Source organism: Phocoena phocoena, chromosome 16, assembly GCF_963924675.1.
Source record: "Phocoena phocoena chromosome 16, mPhoPho1.1, whole genome shotgun sequence".
Lineage (NCBI taxonomy): Eukaryota > Metazoa > Chordata > Mammalia > Artiodactyla > Phocoenidae > Phocoena > Phocoena phocoena.
In genome coordinates, this window is record NC_089234.1 from 80613384 (window position 1) to 80635884 (window position 22501).

Here is a 22501-nt window from a genome sequence, read left to right on the forward strand (position 1 = left end):
GCATCGGAGAAATTCCAGGAGGAGCTCTACTTCTATTAATCATGCGTCTGAAGCTAACAGGTTCATCCCATGTTAGCAAATTAAACTATCACACAATCTTGACAACGCTTCCTTAAATCGTTAAACGTCTTCTCATTTTAATTAATGACAAATTGGATATCTACCTGCTGGGGTTTCCATTGATACAGCAATTAATTTTTCTTTAAGATTTCTCAACTCCCTGCCAAAATGCATCAAAAACACTCAAGCTATATGGTTTCTCTTGAGCTTGTAAAAATCATCTTAGGGCTTCCCTGGTGGCGCAGCGGTTGAGAGTCCGCCTGCCGATGCAGGGGACGCGGGTTCGTGCCGCAGTCCGGGAAGATCCCACGTGCCGCGGAGCGGCTCGGCCCGTGAGCCATGGCCGCTGAGCCTGCGCATCCAGAGCCTGTGCTCCGCAACGGGAGGGGCCACAACAGTGAGAGGCCCGCGTAACGCAAAAAAATAATAATAATTAAAAAAATAAATCATCTTAGCTTGGACATTCCGTCTTGATTAGTCATAATCGCCTTTTTAAGAATGTGACGGGCCCCTTGAAACAGGCACATCGTGAAGCACACTGGCATATCTGGGGGACAAGGGCACACGGGCCCCCAGAGCACAGTGGACAGAACGTCCCCTCGACGGCCTCCCCAAGTTCAGGTTTACATAGTAATTGCAGTGGAATGGCTTTCCACGACCTAAACCAAACAGAGTAAAGAAAGAGGAATCACTGGGCATCTTGCCAGGCCTCAGGCCTCCTTAAATATTGGTTGATTTCTTAATTGATCTCACTGGGCAGAATGATCATATCGTTGCTTTAAAACACACGCTTTGGGAGGAACTGGACAAACCACAGGGGAGTCTGTTAGCAGAGCCTTCTGTTTTAATAGTCAATCTCCTATTGGCTATTAGACAAAATCACGGCCATCTTTTTGATTTTTCAGGCCATCTTTTCAGAAGAGCCCCACGACCGACGAAGGGTTGAAATATCAGTGACAGAAAATGATGCCAGATGACCTAGACCCTTGGTCCACGCTTTTAGTTCTGATGCTGCAGTCAAAAATCTGTCTTCTCACACACAGATGGCCAACAGGCACATAAAGAGATGCTCAGTACCACAAATTACTGGAGAAACGCAAATCAAAACTGCAGTGAGGTGTCACCTCTCACCGGCCAGAAAGTCTACAAATAATAAATGCTGGAGAGGGTGTGGAGAAAAGGGAGCCCTCCTACACTGTTGTGGGAATGTAAATTGGTACAGTCACTATGGAGAACAGCATGGAGGTTCCTTACTAGAGTTACCATATGACCCAGCAAAACAGAGTTACCATATGACCCAGCAATCCCACTCCTGGGCAAATATCTGGACAAAATTATAATTCAAAAAGGTACCTACACCCCTACGTTCATAGCAGCACTATTTACAATAGCCAAGACATGGAAGCAACCTAAATGCCCATCGACAGATGAGTGGATAAAGGAGATGTGGTACATATATACACTGGAATATGACTCAGCTATCAAAAAGAATGAAATAATGCCATTTGTAGCAACATGGATGGACCTATAGATTATCATGCTAAGTGAAGTAAGTCAGACAGAGAAACACAAATATCATATGGTATCACTTATATGTGGAATCTAAAAAAAAAGGATACAAATGAACTTATTTACAAAACAGAAATAGACTAACAGACATAGAAAACAAACATATAGTTACCAAAGGGGAAAGTGGGGGAGGGATAAATCAGGAACTTGGGATTAACAGATACACACTACTATATATAAAATAGATAACCAATAAGGACCTACTGTACAGCACAGGGAACTATAGTCAGTATCTTGTAATAATATATAATGGAAAAGAATCTGAAAATGAATATATATATATATATATACATATATATATATATAAAACTGAATCAATTTTCTATACACCTGAAACTAACACATTGTAAATCAACTATGTTTCAATTTTAAAATAAATAAATAAATACTTTAAATTTTTCCTAAAATATCTGTCTTCTCCTGTGCCAGCCACATGGCTCATGCTACCTGAATTCTTCCCATCACACATCGGGAAGACCTCTCCCCTCTCTGAAGCCCCTCACCAGACAAACCCAAAGGGTTTCTGACTAATCCTTCCTCTTCTTTCCTTCTGCCACCCTCTTCTCTAGAGCAACATTTTTACTCTCTCAAAGGAAAATAGCAGAGGGAGAGAAGCAAATATATTGGAGTTACTTTCTCCCCAAAATGCTCTCTCTCTCTCCCTGAGCTCCAGTGACGGTCAAGATGAAGGGCTTTGAAGCTCCATGAATCGCAGAAGAGATGATAAATTCCTCCCAGCACCTGAGCTCTGGAGCCTGGAGCCCAGAACTTTCTTGGTCTCAAACACCCCCCAAACCAGCCAGGTTGCTTCTAAAGGCATAAGACTGTTGGAAGGATCCTAGCCCTTTGGTCACAGAAACGTGGGAGGCTCTAACCCTCAGCCATTCACAAGAACTCAATTTCCTCACCCCTCTCCCTTTCCAGCCTCTGCAGGAGGTGCTAACAGCTGGCCAAAGGGCAGGCAGAGGAAAAAGCTAAGAGCTTAAATAATCAACCAGTTTTCGCAGCCCTTCAGTGGAGGCTATAAGCTCCAAGCAAACATCTCTTCTCTCCCCATACTTTCACCAGGAGCGTAAGAGATTCTCTTCTGGTTTTATAAAATAAGGATTTTTTGAAATGTAGATATTTTGATTTCATCATTTTCATGGTGCCATAGCTGCTACTAAGGTATTAATAGCTAGCATTTATTAAGTTCTTTTTGTATACGGGAAACATTCTTTACTCTTGCTCTATTATTGGTCTATTTTAATTGGTCACACATGAATCCAGACAACTTGATTCCAGAGCCTGCACTTTATCTAAATGTCTCAGGTTCTCCACATTCATCAGGAAAGAGATTACTTGTTTGTTTGAGGGTTTTTTTTTTTTAAATGCTAAAAACTTAGGAGGAGGGAGACCCTTCATCTTAATTCCCCTGTCTGGGCCCTGCTGCACAGCATCCCTGGAAAGCAACAGCGGACTCCAAGCCCTCTTTGTGGACCGGACATAAAGGCCGGGTGGGATTCAGCAGGCGACAGCTTCTTTTCTTGCCCTGAAGCAAAGACTTGCCTAGTTGGCGCAGTTGCAGGGGTTCTAGAGGCAAGAGCTCGACTCTCTCTTTCTGAAAAACTACACGTAGGCTTCTCTAAATGGACTGAAGTGTTCCGGAAACTATACTTGTCATTAACTGAACATTTCAGGGGAAAAAGTTATTTCTGAGTAAAAATTCACTACTAGAGTTCTTAGAGAATGGAACGTATTGTAGTGAACGGTAGTGCAAATGCAGACCTCCAAAGTTTATTATAAATTCTACCATTCACATAAACTTTTTCAAACATTCCTTAGTTTTATATACATATCAGTCATACTTAATGTCTAGAATAGTAAACGGCTGTGGTGGTGACTCTAATCCCTATACAAATGTGACCAATATGTTCCCTACCCTTGTTTTTCCTTCTTTTTTTCCTACTTTCTAAATTCACGCCATCTTCTTGTATTTTATGTATTATTTTTCTGTAAGTATGTATTTTTATACGTGTGACCATTATTATTTTAAGTATACTGAAGGATTTTCTGTTATAAGATGAAATAAGATTAAAAATGAAATGTGAACAATCAATGGTTACACATTAAATGAATGGTTATGTAGACCTTTGTAGAATTAACTGCTTTAAGATTTCTTATCAGTTTGAATTTCAAAATAGTATGGTATTTTAGATCCTTGTTTCCCCTGGAAAATTAGACAGTATAGCCAAATTGCTTCAACATTCAAAAGTGGGCAAATCACAACGAATATTTTCACAAAGGCTTTCGTGTACATGGTCAGTTTATCCAGTTTTAGAAGGAAATGTGGACTTGCGGCAAAAGACCAGCAATGCATGAAGCCACAGTACCTCCTGGGTGGAAGGACTGAGCCCTGAGTGGGCAATTGAGGTAAGAAGGCAGAACAGGGACATAAAAGGAAAATTCATGTCCCAAGACAGTGCGATCAAAGGGCAGGCGAGAAGCAGACGGGAGACAGGACAGGAGCCAGAGGACAGAGAAGTCCCTGTGGGCTATACCTCCTCAACAGAGTCTGAAAGGACAGACAGGAGTCAACCCAGTAGAGAGACGGCTTATCGGGAGGGGATGAAAAGGGGTGATGTACTTCCAGCCTCTGCATCCTAAACGTCTCCTTCTGCTAATGAGAGAGACAGAGACAGAGAGAGATAGAGAGACAGAAAGACAGAAAGAGAGAGATAGACACAAAGACAGAGATAGAGACAGAAAGACAGAGATAGAGAGACAGAAAGACAGAGATAGAGACAGAGAGACAGAGAGAGATAGAGAGACAGAGAGACACAGAGCAATAGAGAGACACAGAGAGAGACAGAGAGAGAGAGAGACAGAGAGCTGGCACAAATACAAATAGCTCCCAGCTGAGAATAGAGGCGAACGCAGGAGGGTCACGCCAAACAGAGGAAGGAAAAGAAAGAAGCTGAGAATCTGCCTTTCTGAGACGCAGAGGAAGACAAAATGGGGCTGAGGCTGTGAAGACGGGGTGAGCGAGGCCCTGGGCTCCCAGAGAAGCAGCGGGGTCTGGGGAGGTACTAACGTGTCTGACTCGTGCCTCCTAAGAGGGGAGCAGGGACGCCTGGGTCAGCAGCAAAACAATACAATAAAATTGCGAAAAACAGAAGCAGGTGTCCGCCCGCGCCTGGTGGCTTATCTCCTGGCCTCCATGTCTTATAGTCACTTCCCCCGGCAGCTTTCGAAATAAGGTCAATGTGGGCTGAAAATGGATTGTTCCAGGTGCACCGAAACGTCGAAATCGCCTTGCATAATTCGGAATAAAGAACATTCTATATGGGATCCCAAAGAATTCTAGTCATTGTTAAACTCCTGTTGGGGTGCTGGTGAGCAGCCTCCAGGCTGCCGGGAAGCACAGCTCGGTCAAGTCTGGAATGTACTCCTGGGAGAAGCAGCCTCCCGGGCTTTCAGCTGTTATGCTTTTAAGGGCCACACACCCGAACAAGGCTCGTGAATTCTGGCCTGAAGTTACCAATAGCTCCACACTGTAAATTCCCTCTCCCCCGTGCCTTTTGTAACTCTGCCCGTTTCCTCTTCATGTCCCTGCCTCTTTCATCTTCTTTGTGCATGAGTGCCAACTCTTCTGTTAGACAATTAACTCCATTTTTTCCTTTGTGGACGTGAAGACAAAGACGGCTGCTGCATAGGTTGGTCACACGCTGAACGTGACATCTGATTCAGTAATCGGAAGATAAGCGAGTGTTAATGTCAGCACTGTCTCATCGGTGAGAAAATTACAACCATGCACTCTGAGTTTTGTTTCACAAATTGAATGCATGTACTACTATACACATATAAAACAGGTTCAAGGACAAACCTTAAATGAGTGAAATGAAAAAGTAAAACAAATTCTAAAATGTTCTTCCCACATCCTAGCGGACCACCTCGTAGGCAGCTGCCTTGGAAACAAGTGTTCCAGGGACCCCATCTTCAGCCCTAATTCCCATCTTCCTGAGATCGTGGGCAGTTGGTCATCAACACTTGCTCTTACTTAGTCTCTTGAGGTCGTCCATATGGTACACTGTGCCAACTTAGAGAGAAGGTCAGGACAGCACGGCCCAACAAGTACTCTCAACTCCAGGAAGCTGTGTGCCTCTCAGGCCTCGCTGGCTTCTGGGCTGAAGGCAAAGCCGTCCAGACAGACCAGCTGGGAAGGTGATGGTGCCCAGGCAGCAGCCACCACGGCTCTCCCTCCCTGCTTACACCCCACCCCGCTGGTCCCTGAGCAGTGAGTCCCCTGAGCTACCATTTCCTGGCAGGCTGTCCATATTGAAACTGCAAGATAATGAGAAACTAAACATTAATTAAAAAAAAAAAAAAAGAACAAAATCACCTTTAGAAAAATATATGTCTCTAAGTAAATTTCAGGTAAAACCAATGAGTTTTTAATAGTTTCCTCTAAAGCTAAGAAGACCTCTGAGAAAGTCTCTATTTCTATAGTCAGAACAGACTTTAATGATTTTTCCGTTTTCTTTTCTGATTATGAAAGTATGATGCACATCCCCCCCCCCAAAAAAAAACTCGCTTGAAATACTGAAGAGCACAAAGAAACAGAGATCACCTATAATCCACTAAACTGTGCTTATAGTTTGTGGCAGTTTTTATGTTTAACCTTAGAAAAAATGCTAGGGAAAAAAAGAGAAATTTTCCCATCAGTCATGCATACAAGAGACTCTGTGAGTTTAAATGGAGCCGTAGGGTGGAGGACTTGGTGCCCACGAGCCAGAGATGTGAGCTGGCCATTAGACAGTAATAAATTTCTCCGGTACAATGGTTAGATACAAGATATAACATAGGATCGGTAAAGAGTGTAACCCATCTACAAGACTTTTGAATATTCCCTTTGCCTCTTTGAGAAAAATGGCTACCAGAGAATACGAATACTTGAGAAAAGAAATACCACATCTTCTATATACAACGGAATATTACTCAGCCATAAAAAAGAATGCAATTCTGCCGTTTGCAAAATGTATAGACCTGGGGGGTATTATGCTTAGTGATTTAAGTCAGACAGAGAAAGATAAATACCATACGTTTTCACTTTTATGTGGAATCTAAAAAATAAAACAAGTGAACAAATATAACCAAAAAATAATAATAATTGAAAAAAACAGAAATTCAAGCAAGGTTCAGCTGTAAGGAAAAATGAGCAGGGCCAAAATATCATGCTTAAGTACTACCTCCAGAAACAATAAACCTCGGGGGTAAGAAGAAGTGGAGAAAGCTCTTTAAGAGTAGATTTATTTCCCTTTTCTATTATATCCCACTAAGATCTGATGTCAAGACAAATGGATTTCTGGAGCATTACATCTTCTTAGGCTGCCTTGACTTTTTGAATCAAACAGCTGAAAATAACATTTCAAGATACAATGGCTATTTATCCATTCATTCTTTTTTTTTTTTTGCGGTACGCGGGCCTCTCACTGTTGTGGCCTCTCCTGTTGCGGAGCAACAGGCTCCAGACGCTCAGGCTGAGCGGCCACAGCTCACGGGCCCAGCCGCTCCGCGGCATGTGGGATCCTCCCGGACCGGGGCACGAACCCGCGTCCCCTGCATCGGCAGGCGGACTCTCAACCACTGCGCCACCAGGGAAGCCCTATCCATTCATTCTTGCATTAAATATAATTTTATTGAAATTGTGCCAGACAGCATGCCAGCCACTTGGAACACAGAGCAAGTGAGCATCCTCAAGGATCTCGCAGTCCAACAGAAGCAGACAGAAGTCAGTGCAACAGACTGTGTTGTCAGTGGCTCCTACTGTGAGAACCAAGAAGGAGGCAGGAGGAAGCCAGAGGGGCTTTGTAGAGAAGATAGGGTGCTGAGCCGTGAGGTGACCGTGCACCCAGGAGGTGGGAAGGGGAGGGCTCCCCAAAGGAGCTGCTGGGGGCGTGAATTAAGGAACTGAAAGCACAGGCTAGTCTGGGGCACCGGGCACCCAGTGAGGGTGGGGACCCCAGAGACCAGGTGGCAGTAGGCTGGAGCCCCTTCACGGGGAGCCTGGGGGCCTGATGAAGACCGTGGAGTTTATGGTGGATGCAAAGGAGCCTAGAAGGATTGTAAGCAGGACGGTAACGAAGTCATCCTGGCTGCGGCGGAACAGTGCACTGAAACGGTGTGAGCCCAGAAGGAGGGAGGCTGTAAGATGCTTTAGTGACTCAAGTCAAAGGTAGCAGCGGTGGGAATGGAAAGGAAAGCGGCGAGGGAGTGGGTCTGTGGAATGATCACGACCCTGTAACCCTGTAACTGACTGCAGCCACCCTCCTGGCTCTTTGGCTGTCTGGCTGTAGATAAGGGGCTGTAGATAAGGGGAAGGCGGGACATCCCTGAAACAGGTGGGAAACACATCCACAAATCCTGACTCCTTTGTAGAAACGAGGAGAAGCAACGTACACGCATCTAACTTAAAACGTGGGTTATTTTTTCCATCGGTTCATCTTCTTCTTGAGAAGAAGGTGTATTTGCCGGAGGTCTGTTGCTTCTCTGCCCCTCACTGATACAGAGATAATAAGCCAGCTTCTCCCCAGCCTCTAAGTCACTCCCTGATCGTAAGGCTGGATGTAAAGGAGAGAATGTCACCTCCTCCCGATCCATGAACTTCCATTCAATGCCTTGTTACTGAAGGGGAATTTTCCACTGGGATCGACACATATGCACTATTGATAGTATGTATAAAATAGACAACTAATGAAACCTGCTGTTATAGCACAGGGAACTCTACTCAGTGCTCTGTGGTGACCTAAATGGGAAGGAAACCTGAGAAAGAGGGGTTATATGTATACGTATAGCTGATTCACTTTGCCGTACAGCAGAAACTAACACAACATGGTAAAGCAGCTCTACTCCAACAAAAATTAATTTTAAAAAGGGGAATTTTCAAAATAAATAGAGTAACTGTGAAATGTTTATTTTTCAATTGCAAGTTTGTGTATTTATATATGTGGAAGTGGATGTATACATGCATAGGCGCATATATGTCTATATTTATTCTCCTGTATAAGAAATAGTTTATGGGTGTAATTTACAAATAACGATTTTACTATTGATCTCTTTACAATTATACTTGACTGAATAGATCCCCTGAGTACATAAAATAACATAATTGAGATACTTTTAAGTCCATCAAATATTTAACATTGTTTGATAGCAAATAAAATCATGGTTTTAAAAATCAGGTTTTATAAAAACCTTTTTAATGTTTTGACGAACATTCAAACTTAGAGGGCAATTTCCTTTTTTATATAACTCAGATTATTAAAAGGCAACTCTTTGTTTACTATATACTAGAAGCCCCTATTTAATATCTGCCCACTTTTTTGTTCCGTACCGTGCAGGAGGTCCTTCTGAGCTGCTGATAGCATCAGTTACTTCCTAATTTCTAATTCATTTGACTTTTTTGATAGAGAGGGAGACATTGAACCCACCCCGGTTTGTCTCAGTACTTGAGTCTCCAGGCCTCAACAAAGATATTGTTGTCATTTAGATTTGTCTCCAAAATCACGACTGGCCAGATCTAAAGCTCGCTGTGGCACTGATGATCAAGTGTGTCCTCAACAACTTTCTAACGGGAAACAAGCATTTTATTCAGTTCTCAGCAACTCTCCTTCTAAACCCAGAGATGCTCCAGACAGTGCAAATAAATAACAAAGATTTTCATCGGCATCTATCACCTTGCTTTCGTCAACATCTTGCAATATGCATTGAGCAGCCACCATGATGCCAACCACCAAGGGCTAAGAACCGGTTTTGTGTTTTAAGATGTTGATCCTCTTGAAAAGAAACATGACTGAGGCAGCATCGCGCCACCATCACGCCTCAGGCCTGCTGGGGAGGGCAGTTCTGTCCCAGGAAGGAGAGCCCGACACTCACCACACTTCCGCCGCCTCCAGGCTGGCCTCCCGCTCCAAGGCAGCAATAACCCCCCTGCGCGCACCTCAGGGCGCAGCAGTTCCCAGCCTCTGTCTGCCCTTCTGCCCACGGCCCAGGGGTTACAGAGCCTGCTGCCTTATCTCCTCTCTGTTTGGGTGGTTCCAGCACAGCAGTTCAAACAAATCTGAGCCAGACCTCCTCACAGCTTGAAACAGCAATGGAAAGAGCCCTCAGGAAGTAGCCTGGAGGATGGGCCAGCCACCATCCTGGTCCCCGGAGACTGTTGACGGATCCCAAGTAACGAACGTACGTGAGTCACGCAACCACATTGGCTGGAGAGGTGATGGAAATGAGACCGGGCTGTCTACAGATTGGCTGCATTCATTCAGTCATCTATTCAATCATTCATTCAGCAAATATTGTTTGTCACCTACACTGTTCAGACCTATCAAATCACTGAGGATACATCCTGAACAAGACGGACATAATCTCCCACACCTGACGTGAAGCACTTTGAAAGCAAGAAGAATAATTCAGTGCAAGCACATGACTCAGTCCTGGGGAGTCATGGAAGGCTTCAAAGAGGAGACGTCTAAAACTTGAAGGATGCACGAGGCTTAAGACACATGGAGGGCTGGTCAGGGCTGAGCTGGGAGAGGCCCCCAGGGGCACATGCCAAAGGAGAGGTGAAAGCCCGCACATCCATGCACGGGCCAGCGCGTCGTGGGGAAGGACACTGGCCCGTCTCAGGCCGTAGCATCGGACCTACTGAAGATCACTCCAGATCGCTAAATATTGGGTTGCACCGTAAGAGTGCCATCTTTCTAGGTCGAAATGGTCTGATATCAGTAATTTCACATGGTTCAACCTAATACTTCCCAGAACAATAATCCCTTGACCATTTTCCCTTCTAAATGAGTTTCTCTCTCGAAAAAAGTCACAGTGGCATTGAGAAACATACGAGAATCAGTAGGACTGGAGTAGGGCAGTGACGGGTGGTGATGGTTGATTCCGAAGGACCCACAGAGGCCACGTGGAAGAACGCATGAGCTGCAGTGCGACATTTAGGCTTTATCCCTCAGGTGACGGGGATGCACAACGACCAGATTTGCACTTTAAGAGGCTCACTGGAGATCACCTGGAGAATGGAATGGAAAGGGCAACACTGTACAGAGAAAGATGGAGAAAGCAGCCCTCACAGTCATTCAGTGAGAGAAGACAGACCCGCCCTAGCGTGGTGAACGCAGGTGGGCTGGAGGATGCTTGCAGGGGCCCAAGTGGCAGGACTACAGACTGACTCCAAGGGGGAGATGAGGGAAAGCGCAGTGAACCTGAGTCCTGGTTCCACACAGGCACCAGGAGGGGGGGCCTCAACAGGTGGAGGGGTGGGGGGGCATTCCCTGGACTGCATACATAGCACAGGGGCCTGGCTTGGAGGGAAAAGGATGAGTTCTGGGCATGACTGTTCAGCCAGCTCTGACGATCAGGACAGCAAAGATCAGAAGCAGCAGGAGGTGAAGGGGACGAAGGTTTGCTGACAGATGACTATGAGGGTGCTTTATATACAGTGGATAATAAAAGGCGCACACCTGGAAGGTAGGTACCCACCCTTCTGTTTTACAGATAAAGAAATTGAAGGTGAATGCTTACCTGAGGTTAGGTAGCTGATAAGTGATAGAGCTGCTATTTAAAGGGGCACTTCTCTACCTATACCCACGTCTCACAGCTCCAACTTACCACCCACTCACCTAACAGAACTCAGGGCGTGTGGGATGCTTACGGCTAAAAAATGGTAAGCAGAGTTAAGATCAAGAGGGATGTGCAGAAACCTGCCCCGGCAGAACACGCAGTAGAGGAGGACACCAGACTCAGGGCAGTGCACCTGACCCAGCTGAGTGCCCTACTTTCTAAGGAGGAGAGACATTTCCTTAGAGGATGCCTCTTACCTGCAAGCCCTCTCACCCCATACCTGCTACAGGCCACCTTCATTGAGGTTCCTCCCCACATCTAGGGCACAGGGCTCAGGGCAATACCAGTCAGTGGTTGGAAGAACTTGCTTTCCAAGCATTAGAATCAACCCTGCAGCACCTCACCTGCCCTGTAGAGCAGAGCTCAGCTAGGCAGCTCCTCTTAACATCTCTTAAGGGAGAAGCGGTATATTAGCCGATGGCATTACCCTGGCAGACAAAGGTTTAAGGCATAGCCTGTTTAAAGAGTTATTTAACAATTTCCAAAGTAGTAGCAAAACATTTTCCATAGAGCTAAACACGTCCCAGGGAGCAAAGCACACAGTACATTTTCCTACTTTCCTTAATTAGGAACAGATCCTGGTGGCTGGGATTTATTTTCACGAGTACACATCCACAAAAACCAGAAACACCTTGACACGATGCAGCATCCCTAATGTGTCTCAAACCTGAATTCCTAATTGGGGTCTAAAAAAAAAAGGCACAAGAAGTTTTCACACTTGTTTTGATTCAGGATTCAAAACAGAATCTAAGATGTGCATTCTTATATTGTTCTAAAACGTAGATAAGCTGGGTCAAAACCCATGACATCCACTTCAGACATTTCAAAGAAGAGAAAGACAGACCAAGGCATGAATTCGGAATTTAACGTACCAAGGAAGATTCTTCTTCTTCTTAGGAAACATGAAAACAATCTTGTGATCTCCCCGGACGCTTTTCAACATCTTAATCTACTTACTTTTTATAAAAAGAGAAAAGCTCTGGGAGATGTCTGTATGGCACCTGCTTCTTCTGTTACAGGATTCAAAGGACTCCTTTTTTGTGTTTTTCTTTGTTAATTTATTGTAGAAATTGGCTAGCCTTTTTCTTTGCTTTCACCAAATTCTGATATAATAAAGAATCCAGACGTGCCATGGAGTCTGTAATGAAGAAGTTACCATCCCTACCTGTGTAGTTTATCCTCAAGCATTTCCATGTACTTCATAGTATTCACCTTCACACTGGTTTCTGCAAAACAGAAATCCAAAATTGATGCAACTGGAGTCAGAGATTGAACAAAACCCAGAACTGCTCAACCAAAAGCCCAACCCCGAAGGATCACAGTTGAGCCGCTGGTAATGATAACATCCTATGTTTGGAAAACACTCGAATCCATTGGACGGCTTGCCTGGAGGGATGCGTTGGAAGGGGTCTGAGGCCTCCAGGCACTGCCAGAGTCGGAGCCGGGGATCGAGGGTATGATGCCTTCCACTACGTGCTTTCAAAGGCAGCTTAACCGGTGTCTGGCGTGGATCCCGTTGTGCTCTGTGCCCCTCACCTTTCCCACCTGGTAGCCAAAGGCTTGGGAGTTTGGGAGTTTGGGAAAGAGTGAGAGAGAGAAGAACACCCCATCCTGTGGTTTAACCAGAGAACCTCACCAATGGTAGCTGAGGATTACAGACCCTTCCGTTGAAAAACAAATAGGAACCGGATGCAGCCAGTGAGCTGACATCAACTACTCAGCTCCCAAAGCTGTGAGATCAGCTTCTACTAGAGGTAAACTCAGTGCCTCATACCCACCAAACACTGAAGGGATAGATGACTCTTATGGCCCAATGGGTCAAAGAGGCACTTTGCTAATGTAGAAGAGATCTGGTACCTTTGGGACAAGCTCTGACACCCTCTGTTTCCTCCTCCTCTGAGGGGTGAAAGTGCCTTGGTCTGCAGGTGATCCCCGAACGAGATGTGACTTCCAGCCCCAGAAGAGCAGCCGGCAGAGATGCCTCTGGAGGATGGTGGCGGTAACCTGTTGATGTTGTTCCCTTTCTGTCCTCACCGGTATTACGGCCATTGTGATATTTACCATTCTTTTTATTCCAACCTTCATTCTCAAAGGTAATTTGTGTTGAAGGGCTCATAAACACCCAAAAGTTGGGGTACATGGAAAGCATGCTGCCTGGCTCTCAGCCCTGAGTGTCCACCTGGGGGACACTCAGGACCCCACCTTGGTCGACATGTATGCGTGGGGTGAGGGACAGGGGCTGTATTGGAAACTGGAAAAAGTACCTTGAAATTCTTCATCAAGAAACCAAATATTCCCAGGAACTATAGTACTTCATTGATCTCATTTTGGGAAATACTGCTCTAAGAATATAAAAGCCAAATTGATGACCTTTCCGATGGGGGAAAACACGCCTTATCAATGCATCAGTAAGACTGTTACTAAAAGGCTAGGATTCAACTAATTATTCTGCTTCAGTTGGAGTCACATGAAGTTATTTAATAAGGCATTGCAATTAATTTTCAAGAATAATTAAGCTACTCTTAATCCACACTCTCAGACCACCCTGTTTTGTTTTCATCAGAACATTTACCACTACCTGTTTTTTTTCTTTGTTTATATGCTTGTTATTGCCTATTTATTCCCACTACAAGGTAAGCTCCGTAAGAACTGGGATGCTGTCAGTCTTGGTCAATGCTGTATCTCCAGTACTTTGAATAGCATTTGTTTGTACTAGTTTCTCAACAAATGTTGACAGAATACTTGAATAAATCTAGTACTTTTCTCTTTGTTAAAAAAAAAAAAGAAAAGAAAAGAAACCAAATATTTAGATGGAAATGACAACAAAAGTTCTGGGTAATTCGTTGATGATAGTTAAAACAGAGATACATACAGTGAAAGGAACTGTTGAAGTTGATCTCTTATTGATCTGTGCTTGCCTAAGCTACAAGTTAAGGTGTGCTAAGTTTCTTCTCCAAATAAATCAGTTAAGTATGTGTTGTCAGCTCCTACTATGAGTCAGGTCGTGTGCCAGCGTGGGGATTTAGTCACGGTGATGTGGTCCTTCAGAGCAGAGATCTCACTGGTTCACCTGGAATAAGTGCTGCAAACTCAGAATATCCCAACCAGACATGCTCTGGTTAACATCCTACGTGCACTTATGTGGCACACACTGTTCTAAGCCCTGGGTATAAACCAATAAGCAGGATCAGTAAAGATGCCTGCCTACGTAGTGCTTCGTTCTGGAGGGGCAGGTAATAAAGAGGAAACAGAAAGTTCCATAGACTACTAGGGGGTTATAAGTATCGTACATCAAGAGAAGGGGATCAGAGTGGTCAGGGTAGGCTTCGTTGAGAAGGTGACACTGAGTAAAAGCATGGAGATGGCGGGGAGAGCACGTAAGCAGCACGCCGGGAAGGGCAGAGATGCAGAAGGGCCAGCCAGGGCAGGAGTCTGCCTGAGTGTCTCACCAACATGTGGCCAGAGCAGAACGTTCCCTGGGGAGAAGCGATGAGGGCAGAGAAACAGCTCAGGTCCAATCACGCAGGCCACTGCAGCAGACTCTATTTCCAAACACGGCCACAGTAATATTGCTGGCCCCATATGCTCTTCCAGAACTTGGCCACTGTCCATCAAACAGGGAAACCTATTTCCCTCCCCTTGAACCTGAACAGGCTAGGACTGTTCCCCCAGTTGCGCGTGGCAGGAAGGATGCTGTTTAACTTCTGAGGCTAGGGTCCAGCTCCTGCCTGGCTCCTCCTCCCGGGAACCCAGCCGCCATGCCGTGGGGAAGCCCAAGCCACACGAGAGGCCGTGCGGAGCTGTTCTGGCTCCCGGCCGCCGGGGCAAAGGGCTCAGCCTACAGCCCACATTTTTTTATTGGCCGCAACATTTTATTCAGTTAAGAAGGCTCACAGAGCAGGTGAGAAACGCCAGCTGCAGGGGGAAGGTCCTGCAGATCCATGCCCTGCATCCCCTCAGAGAAGGAGGTGGGGTCCTGGGGACAGCTCCCTCCGTCCATCTGTCCCTCCGTCCAGAGTCCCAGGGAGTGGGTGCCCCCGGGCAGGGAGTAGTTACTGGGAGGCAGGGTAGGAAGAGGGTGGCTGGCTCCGTGCCGCTCCCAGCAGAGTCAACCCTGCCATGGCTGCTGCTGGGCCTCCACTAGACCCCGGGTGGGGCTGTGGACCCAGAAGCCCCAGCACGCGGCTGGGGACAGGTGGGAGGCAGTGTTGGGAGCACACGCCACCAGGAATTGCTTTTTTTAAAGTATAAAGTGTTTTGGAAAAAAAAAAGGAAAAACATCTATATAAAAATTTCTTCACATATAAAATCCTGAAGAAGGTACAAGGTAAGACCCAGTGCTAGGGGCATGCTCAGATATGCAGAGTGAGTGTGTGTGTGTGTGTGTGTGTGTGTGCAGATGTGTGAGTGAGCGAGCTTTCAGATGATTTGGGCCTTTCAGTCTGAGGGACCCGGACATCATGGAAGGGAAACAAGCCATCCCTGCTGCTCTCTGTCGAAACCCCTGACTCACAGAATTTGTGCACATAATAAATGGTTGTAAGTCATTAAGTTGTGGGGGTAAGTAGTTCTACAGCTGTAGTAACTGGAAAGCCATCTCAGGATTTGGGGTGTTCTGAGTGAAATGGGAAAGCACTGCATAAGAATGGCAAGCAATTGGCTCGTGGCTGCTGTGTTGAGACCAGACTGTAGGAGGAGGTGAGGTGATGGGGACTGAGACCAGGGCGTCAGCAGAGGCGGTGATATGAGGCAGATTTTAGGTATACTTTAAACAATAGAAACAACAGGAGCTCCTGACGGATTGCATTTGCGTGTGTGAAAAAGAGCCACGTCAAGAATGACTACAAGGTTTTTGCCCTGAGCCACCGAAATAAAAACAGAGTCGCCATCAACTGAGAAGGGAAGATGGTGGTGAAACCTGTTTGGGGAGACAAGCTGGACTTTAATTTTGGATTGAAATTTGCTAAGAAAGTAGAACTCTAATGTTCCCACCCCCCGCCAAAAAAAAAAAAAAAGATAAATACGTGAAGTGATGGATGTGTTAATTAACCTGATGAGGGGAAACTCTTTCACCATGTATATCAAACATCACGATCACGTTGTACACTTTATCTCACAACGCTATTTGTCAATTATACCTCAATAAAGCTGGAGAAAATAAAAGCAATCGAAAAACTTTTTAAAAGAGTCCAATTTTGGATACGATAAATTTAGGTTTATGACATCCAGCAGGACTGGCAAGTATAGAGTTGGATATATGAGTCTAGAGAAGCTCTGGACTGCAGACGGACACTCAGAAGACCCCGGCGACTGAAGCAAGGAGACGAGATGTCATCACGCAGGGAGTGAGAGTAACTTAAGAAGCCCTTGGTGATCCCATATAACTATGATTATATTGTGATAGCACTTTTCATGCAAGGGACAAAAATTCACAGCACCTCCCTTGAGGACAAGACAGCCATATTCTCGTGTTTAAAATAAACCAGAGGTACACCCTATGAATGATTTTGTTAAGAAATCGGACACCAAGTACTTGAGTCATCGAAGCACTTGACGCTCCAGTTAGTAACCTGCTAGACCCGCAGGAACATCTTGTCCACTGGCCCGGAGGCTGCCACATGCAGAGGATTCTGTGTTGATTGCCTTCGCTGGATCCTGACTCACCTCCCAGGCCAGTCTTTGCTCACATATTCCTGGGTTGACCCATAACCTTCCAGAGAGACCCAGACCATAGACGGGGAGTTTAGGTTTTAACTTCGTAAGAGCTATGCAACTTCCTAAGAGATACGTCCACAGAGGAGACACTGACTGAGAACAGAGCTCATCCTTTCTTCCCTTATCACCAACCCTCCTCTTCCCTCCTTTCTCCAGCATCTTAGAGCAGGGACCCAGGGAATGGCAGTGGTGGTAAGGCAAGATTCCAAGAACCAAGGATGGTACCGAGGGAAGCTGAGTACTAAAGGGAAAAGGAGACCGGGGTCACCGGGCATCTTGATGTGGAAAAACAGGAACACTTCCCCTCCTCCCCACATGCTAAGAGAATCTGATATCCGGAATCGGGCCAAAATATCAGAATGGACTTCATATAGTTTTATGAATCCAATTAAACAAGAACTGATTGATCATTAAACACAGCAAAAGTCGGGCTTCCCTGGTGGCGCAGTGGTTGGGAGTCCACCTGCCGATGCAGGGGGCACGGGTTCGTGCCCCGGTCCGGGAGGATCCCACGTGCCGCGGAGCGGCTGGGCCCGTGAGCCATGGCCGCTGGGCCTGCGCGTCCGGAGCCTGTGCTCTGCAGCGGGGGAGGCCGCAACAGTGAGAGGCCCGCGTACCGCAAAAAAAAAAAAAAAAACACAGCAAAACTGCGAAAACATTTATGGGAGTGCGTGGCACAGACACAAATAACGTTACAGGAATGGAATCTGGGTCCTACATCATGCGAGACACTACGCTAGGCACTGTTTAAGTATAATAGAGATACGGCCTCAAGGAGCCCAGAGAGCTCTGTAGGGCCAGATGCTAACACTGATTTCTCCTGGGAGTGCACAGCAACATTTTCCACAAGTCTTCCTCATAAGTGATGATCCAAAAATATCCCTAGGAGTCTAATGGAAAAAGAAAATAACCAAGCTGCCCAGCAACATCCTTTTCAGGATAAACTAGGAAGGTAGGAGAATGTAAGCAGAAGCAGGTCTAACTAGGTTTCATTGCATTAGATCCTTTGTTTGCATAATAAAAGGACAGCAGTATTTGTCATGATAATAGTACAGGGAATGAGTAACACCCAGGCAGCCTTGCCTTCAGATTGAATGAAGCAGTGGTTCCAAAGAACTTCAGCCCCGCCACCCTCGATTAATACGGCAGCGTCATGAGATCGGTACGATATGATCTCACATTTGAAAACAGAAGCCGAAGGGACCTCATCAGTTTAGCATCAATCACAAACTTTGTCTAACGTTAGCCATTTTATTGACGTTTTTCTAAGATAACCTAAGTACCAAGTGAGGTCTGACCTCGTTTTATGAAAAGAAGTCAGCGGATTTCAAAGGTAGATTTAGACAAGGTGAACACCCATGAGTGAAAGCTTCCAGAAGGAAGATGTGAAAGACAAAGGAGAAATTTTAGAATTCTGAGAAACGTTTGAACATCTGAAGTATTCTTCTTCCGCTTGAGTTAACGGAAGGACTTCTGTCTACCTGGGTAATTAAACCACACAAGGAGATGAAGTAGTAAAGCAGCACTAACGAAGAGCCAGGTAGGCCAACAACATGGAAAAAATGGACTTGCAGTTGGATTGTCTTGGTAGGTGGGATGGAACAAAATTGTGTGACCTTGAAGTTGGGCAGAATCTGTTACGGGAGGTGCTACACAACTCAAATCTTACACTGAAGATGGAAATACCAGCCTGAACCCTTGCTGCTACCAAAGTGATCTTGACTGTCACACTGGAAACCCAGTATGCAGAAATACTTGATATCAAGTTGATGACATCAATCTAGTTAACATTTGATTGAGCACGTCCTACGCGTCAGGTACTGTTCAAAACATCTGCTCTAAATGCCACACAATAGTAGTACCTATGAAGCAGTTATTATCATCCCCATTTTGCAGTTAGAAAAACAAAGGGGCAGGAAGGATCATTATAGCTCACACAGCTAGTGAGGGACAGTCCCAGGGCCCCCACTGTTAGAGAACACAACCTCAATTTTAAATAACAGGAGCCAGGAAATGCACACTGAACAAACACATGTGAAATTTCAGCCGCCGGCAAAATGAAGCAGGTGTTCAAAGAGAATAAATTCAGGGGAGGCCAAAGACTGCTGTAAAAAGTCAGAGTTACAAGGAGCATGGCCGTTACAAAACAGCCACCAACAAACGGAAACCTAACAGCATGTAAACTGTGGGGAAGAATACCGCTAACATAGCAGCATAAAATACATTACCATTGTGTAATATATTTATATCACATATCTGCTAACATATCAGCATAAGATACATTACCACTGTGTAATATATTTGTATCATATATCACATATATACGTGTGTACATACACGTATACATGTGTGTGTGTATCTATATATATATTGTATAGGCCAAGGTGATTTCAAAGTAGTTTGCAATGAGAAAATAATTACTAATTTCCCCAGGTTTATATTCAGGTTGGGTCATTCCTCCCAATACTAAGATGTCAAATTCATGTGGTTTTACAAGATTTTTGTTTGCCTCTATAGAGTCGTTTACAGCATTTTTCTGTGTAGTGGTCATTTACATAGAACTCTCAAGAGAGAGATCCTGAATTAAACAGGATATACTCCTTCCTAGGCTTTAGACTTGTCACTGCATATCCGCTGGGGTTGGAACCAAATGACCACACCATCACTAGATTAGCAATGGACTCACTTCTCACCGGCAGGACATCATTCTGTGTGGTGGTGTCAGTTCTCTCTGATGTTGGTAAGAGATTTGCAGAGAGAAGAAGAATTATCAGATATGGGTCCTACAGAGCTAATAAACACTAACAAAGAGCAGGCCTCTCTTTGGGGTCGTATCTGACTCTCATTCTTACATCTACCTAATGTTTCTGAAATGCCCACCACGTGCTAGGCTCTGCATTAGGTACTGCGGCTTCAGACGTGAACGTGATCCTGCCCTTAGCCTGGAGAAAACCAGGTTTGGGGACAGTCACACAAATAGGCAGCTAATAAAAGCAATGAGTTTGGTCCAATGCTAGAAACGTAAAGCAGCGGTCACTCTGGGAGCATCGCGGAAGGAGATTCAGCCCAGCTTGAGGGGATAAAGCACGAGTCCCAGCGGAAGTGACTGAGCAGAGATCTTAAAGGATTTTCCACGCTGGCTGAAGCCGGAAGAGGCGTGCGTAATCCAAGACAGCAGTGGCACATAAAATAAGATTTGCGTTTTAGGATATCAGGCATTTAACGCCATACCATTCTACCTTCCCAATAATTTCGGAATCATTTTTCCCTAGGCTTACACGTAGATTACCCGCTGTAGCACATGATCCCACACCCAGGGAAGATGAGGCGGGCTATAGGAGATGGGCAGGTCCAAATGTCCCAAGGCACGGGCTCTAAGCCTCCATCACCACTGTCACGGCGACTCTCGGAAGTGGAAGTAGAGATTCACAATTCGTCCAGATTTTCTCCTCTGGGCAAGGTGAGTGGGGCTGTCCTGTTACGGTAACTTCAAAGGCAGAGAGTGGGAAAGCCTTTTCAGAAGTGGAGCATATCCTAACATGATTCAGTTGTCCGTGAAGAAAGTAAAAGCAATTATTCTTGGCTGTGTTGATGTTTACGCTACTGCTTCCTACCGTTGTGTGCTGTGTGACGGTGTGTGGCCGCAGCTGCCCCGCGAGAAGCCCTGCCCTGTCGCCCTTGAACCCAGAGTGCATCTCAGGGACTTAGCCCGGACACTCATGTCAGTAGAAACCATGCCTGCTTAGATGGGAAGAGATCGTGGGCAGGAGGAAAGGGAGGAGAGTGAGGAAGGAAGCTCCCCGAGGTTTAAAAACATTAACTAGGTAGTGAGCGCTTGCTCTACGTAACAGATATAGCCCCACTTCCAGTTTGACCTGCTGTGCTTATCACCAGTTAATTGGGTGTCATCTGATACAGTAATTCTCACTTTCCCTGTTCAAACCTGCCTCTACATGCAATCTCCCCGTGCCCTTGAAGCACACAGCCTATAAATCAGCACCATTCAACGACAAAAAGAAAACCAAGGGCACACGGTATGGAAAGCTAGGTGGAAAAAAGCTAACACTGTCAGTTCCATGCAGCCTCCCTCCGCAGCTCCCCTCACTCACACACCCTCACCAGCCACGCGCTCGCTCCCACTGATTTCCCAGCTTTCCCTGCTGACGGCAGGCCTTCGGTCTGCTTTCTTGCTTCCTAGCACGTAGCCCTGAAAGAGCTGTGACCTGGAGACCCATTTACAATATTTTGTAAGTTGCTTAAAATGTCTATTTACTAGTGTTGCCTGGGAGTGTCCATTTGAGACTATACACTCACGTTCTGTGATTCTTTCTCCTCCCTTCCCTCAAAGACACGCACACCTCACACATGCCCACATGATTTACTTCTCTGCGTCCTTTTCAAAAGGCAGACAAGGAACAGAATTGGGGACTTTATTTTTAAAGTGGAACACTATTTTCTTAAACAACTAGTATTAAAAATATTTTAAGCCCAAATCCGCACTTGATCTTTTATTTTTTAATTTTTATTTTATATTGGAGTATGGTTGATTTACGATGTTGTGTTAGTTTCAGGTGCACAGCAAAGGGATTTCACTTATACTTTCTCAGATTCTTTTCCCATCTAGGTTATTACAGAATACCGAGTAGAGTTCCCTGGGCTCTACGGTAGGTCCTTGTTGATTATCTATTTTATATATAGTTGTGTGTATAGGCCAATTCCAAACTCCCAATTTATCCCTCGCCCCGACCTGGATCTTCTAAAGCTAAGGAGAGTGAGCTCACACTAGCTGCCGGTGTGATGCTTTCAGTTGTGTACGTTATTTTGAGAATTATCTCTAATTCTCATCGTAACTCCCTAAGTCCCTTTTGAGGATAAGGAGACGGGCTGAAGGAAGTTCATTCCAGGAGTAAATTAAAAATAAAGGTTCATTCGGTTTTATTCCAGGGTCTATGTTTTTTCAAATGTGCAATACCGCTGCCCAATTGTTAGGGAACATAACTTACGAATTTCACTGAAGGAAATCCACATTTCACAGAAGGAAAGAATTTACTTTTCCCTCTAAAGCAGAGGTTTTACATCCATTAAAGACCTGAAACTGGAATCTATGTGACACAAAACCATCCTAGTCTGACGGTCTGTCTGAGCTATTGCCCTTGGAAGAGAGATCCCGGAACGTGGGTGGGGAAACTCAGATTGTGCTCCAGGGCAAGGACTGGCCCGTGTTAAGCTGGTCAGATCCCCGACCACACGGTGTATCCCAGGTTGAAGATGCCCTGCTGCACCGTCTTGGGACATAACTTGCGCCTGGCAGGTTTTGGCAGGGTGGCGCCGGGGAGGGAGAGGGGAAGATTTTAACATCAACCTCTCTGCTTACGTGAATCACACCCACGTCCCCCTCCTCTGGCACAGGGGCTCCCTGCCCGACACCCTTCCCTCTGGGGGCCCATCATCCTCAACCCAGCCCCCTGCTAGCAGGTCCTAGCCCTCATCTGCT

General features: G+C 45.5%; 1 protein-coding gene across 1 annotated transcript in view; it reads right to left on the reverse strand.

Moving 5' to 3' along the window:
• The window catches only part of DISC1 (DISC1 scaffold protein), a 288333-nt gene that overhangs the window by 58674 nt on the left and 207158 nt on the right, over positions 1-22501 (reverse strand). Inside the window, exon 11 of the mRNA XM_065893936.1 lies at positions 12458-12518. Coding sequence (XP_065750008.1) covers positions 12458-12518 — 61 coding nt within the window. The remainder of the gene's footprint in view (positions 1-12457; positions 12519-22501) is intronic.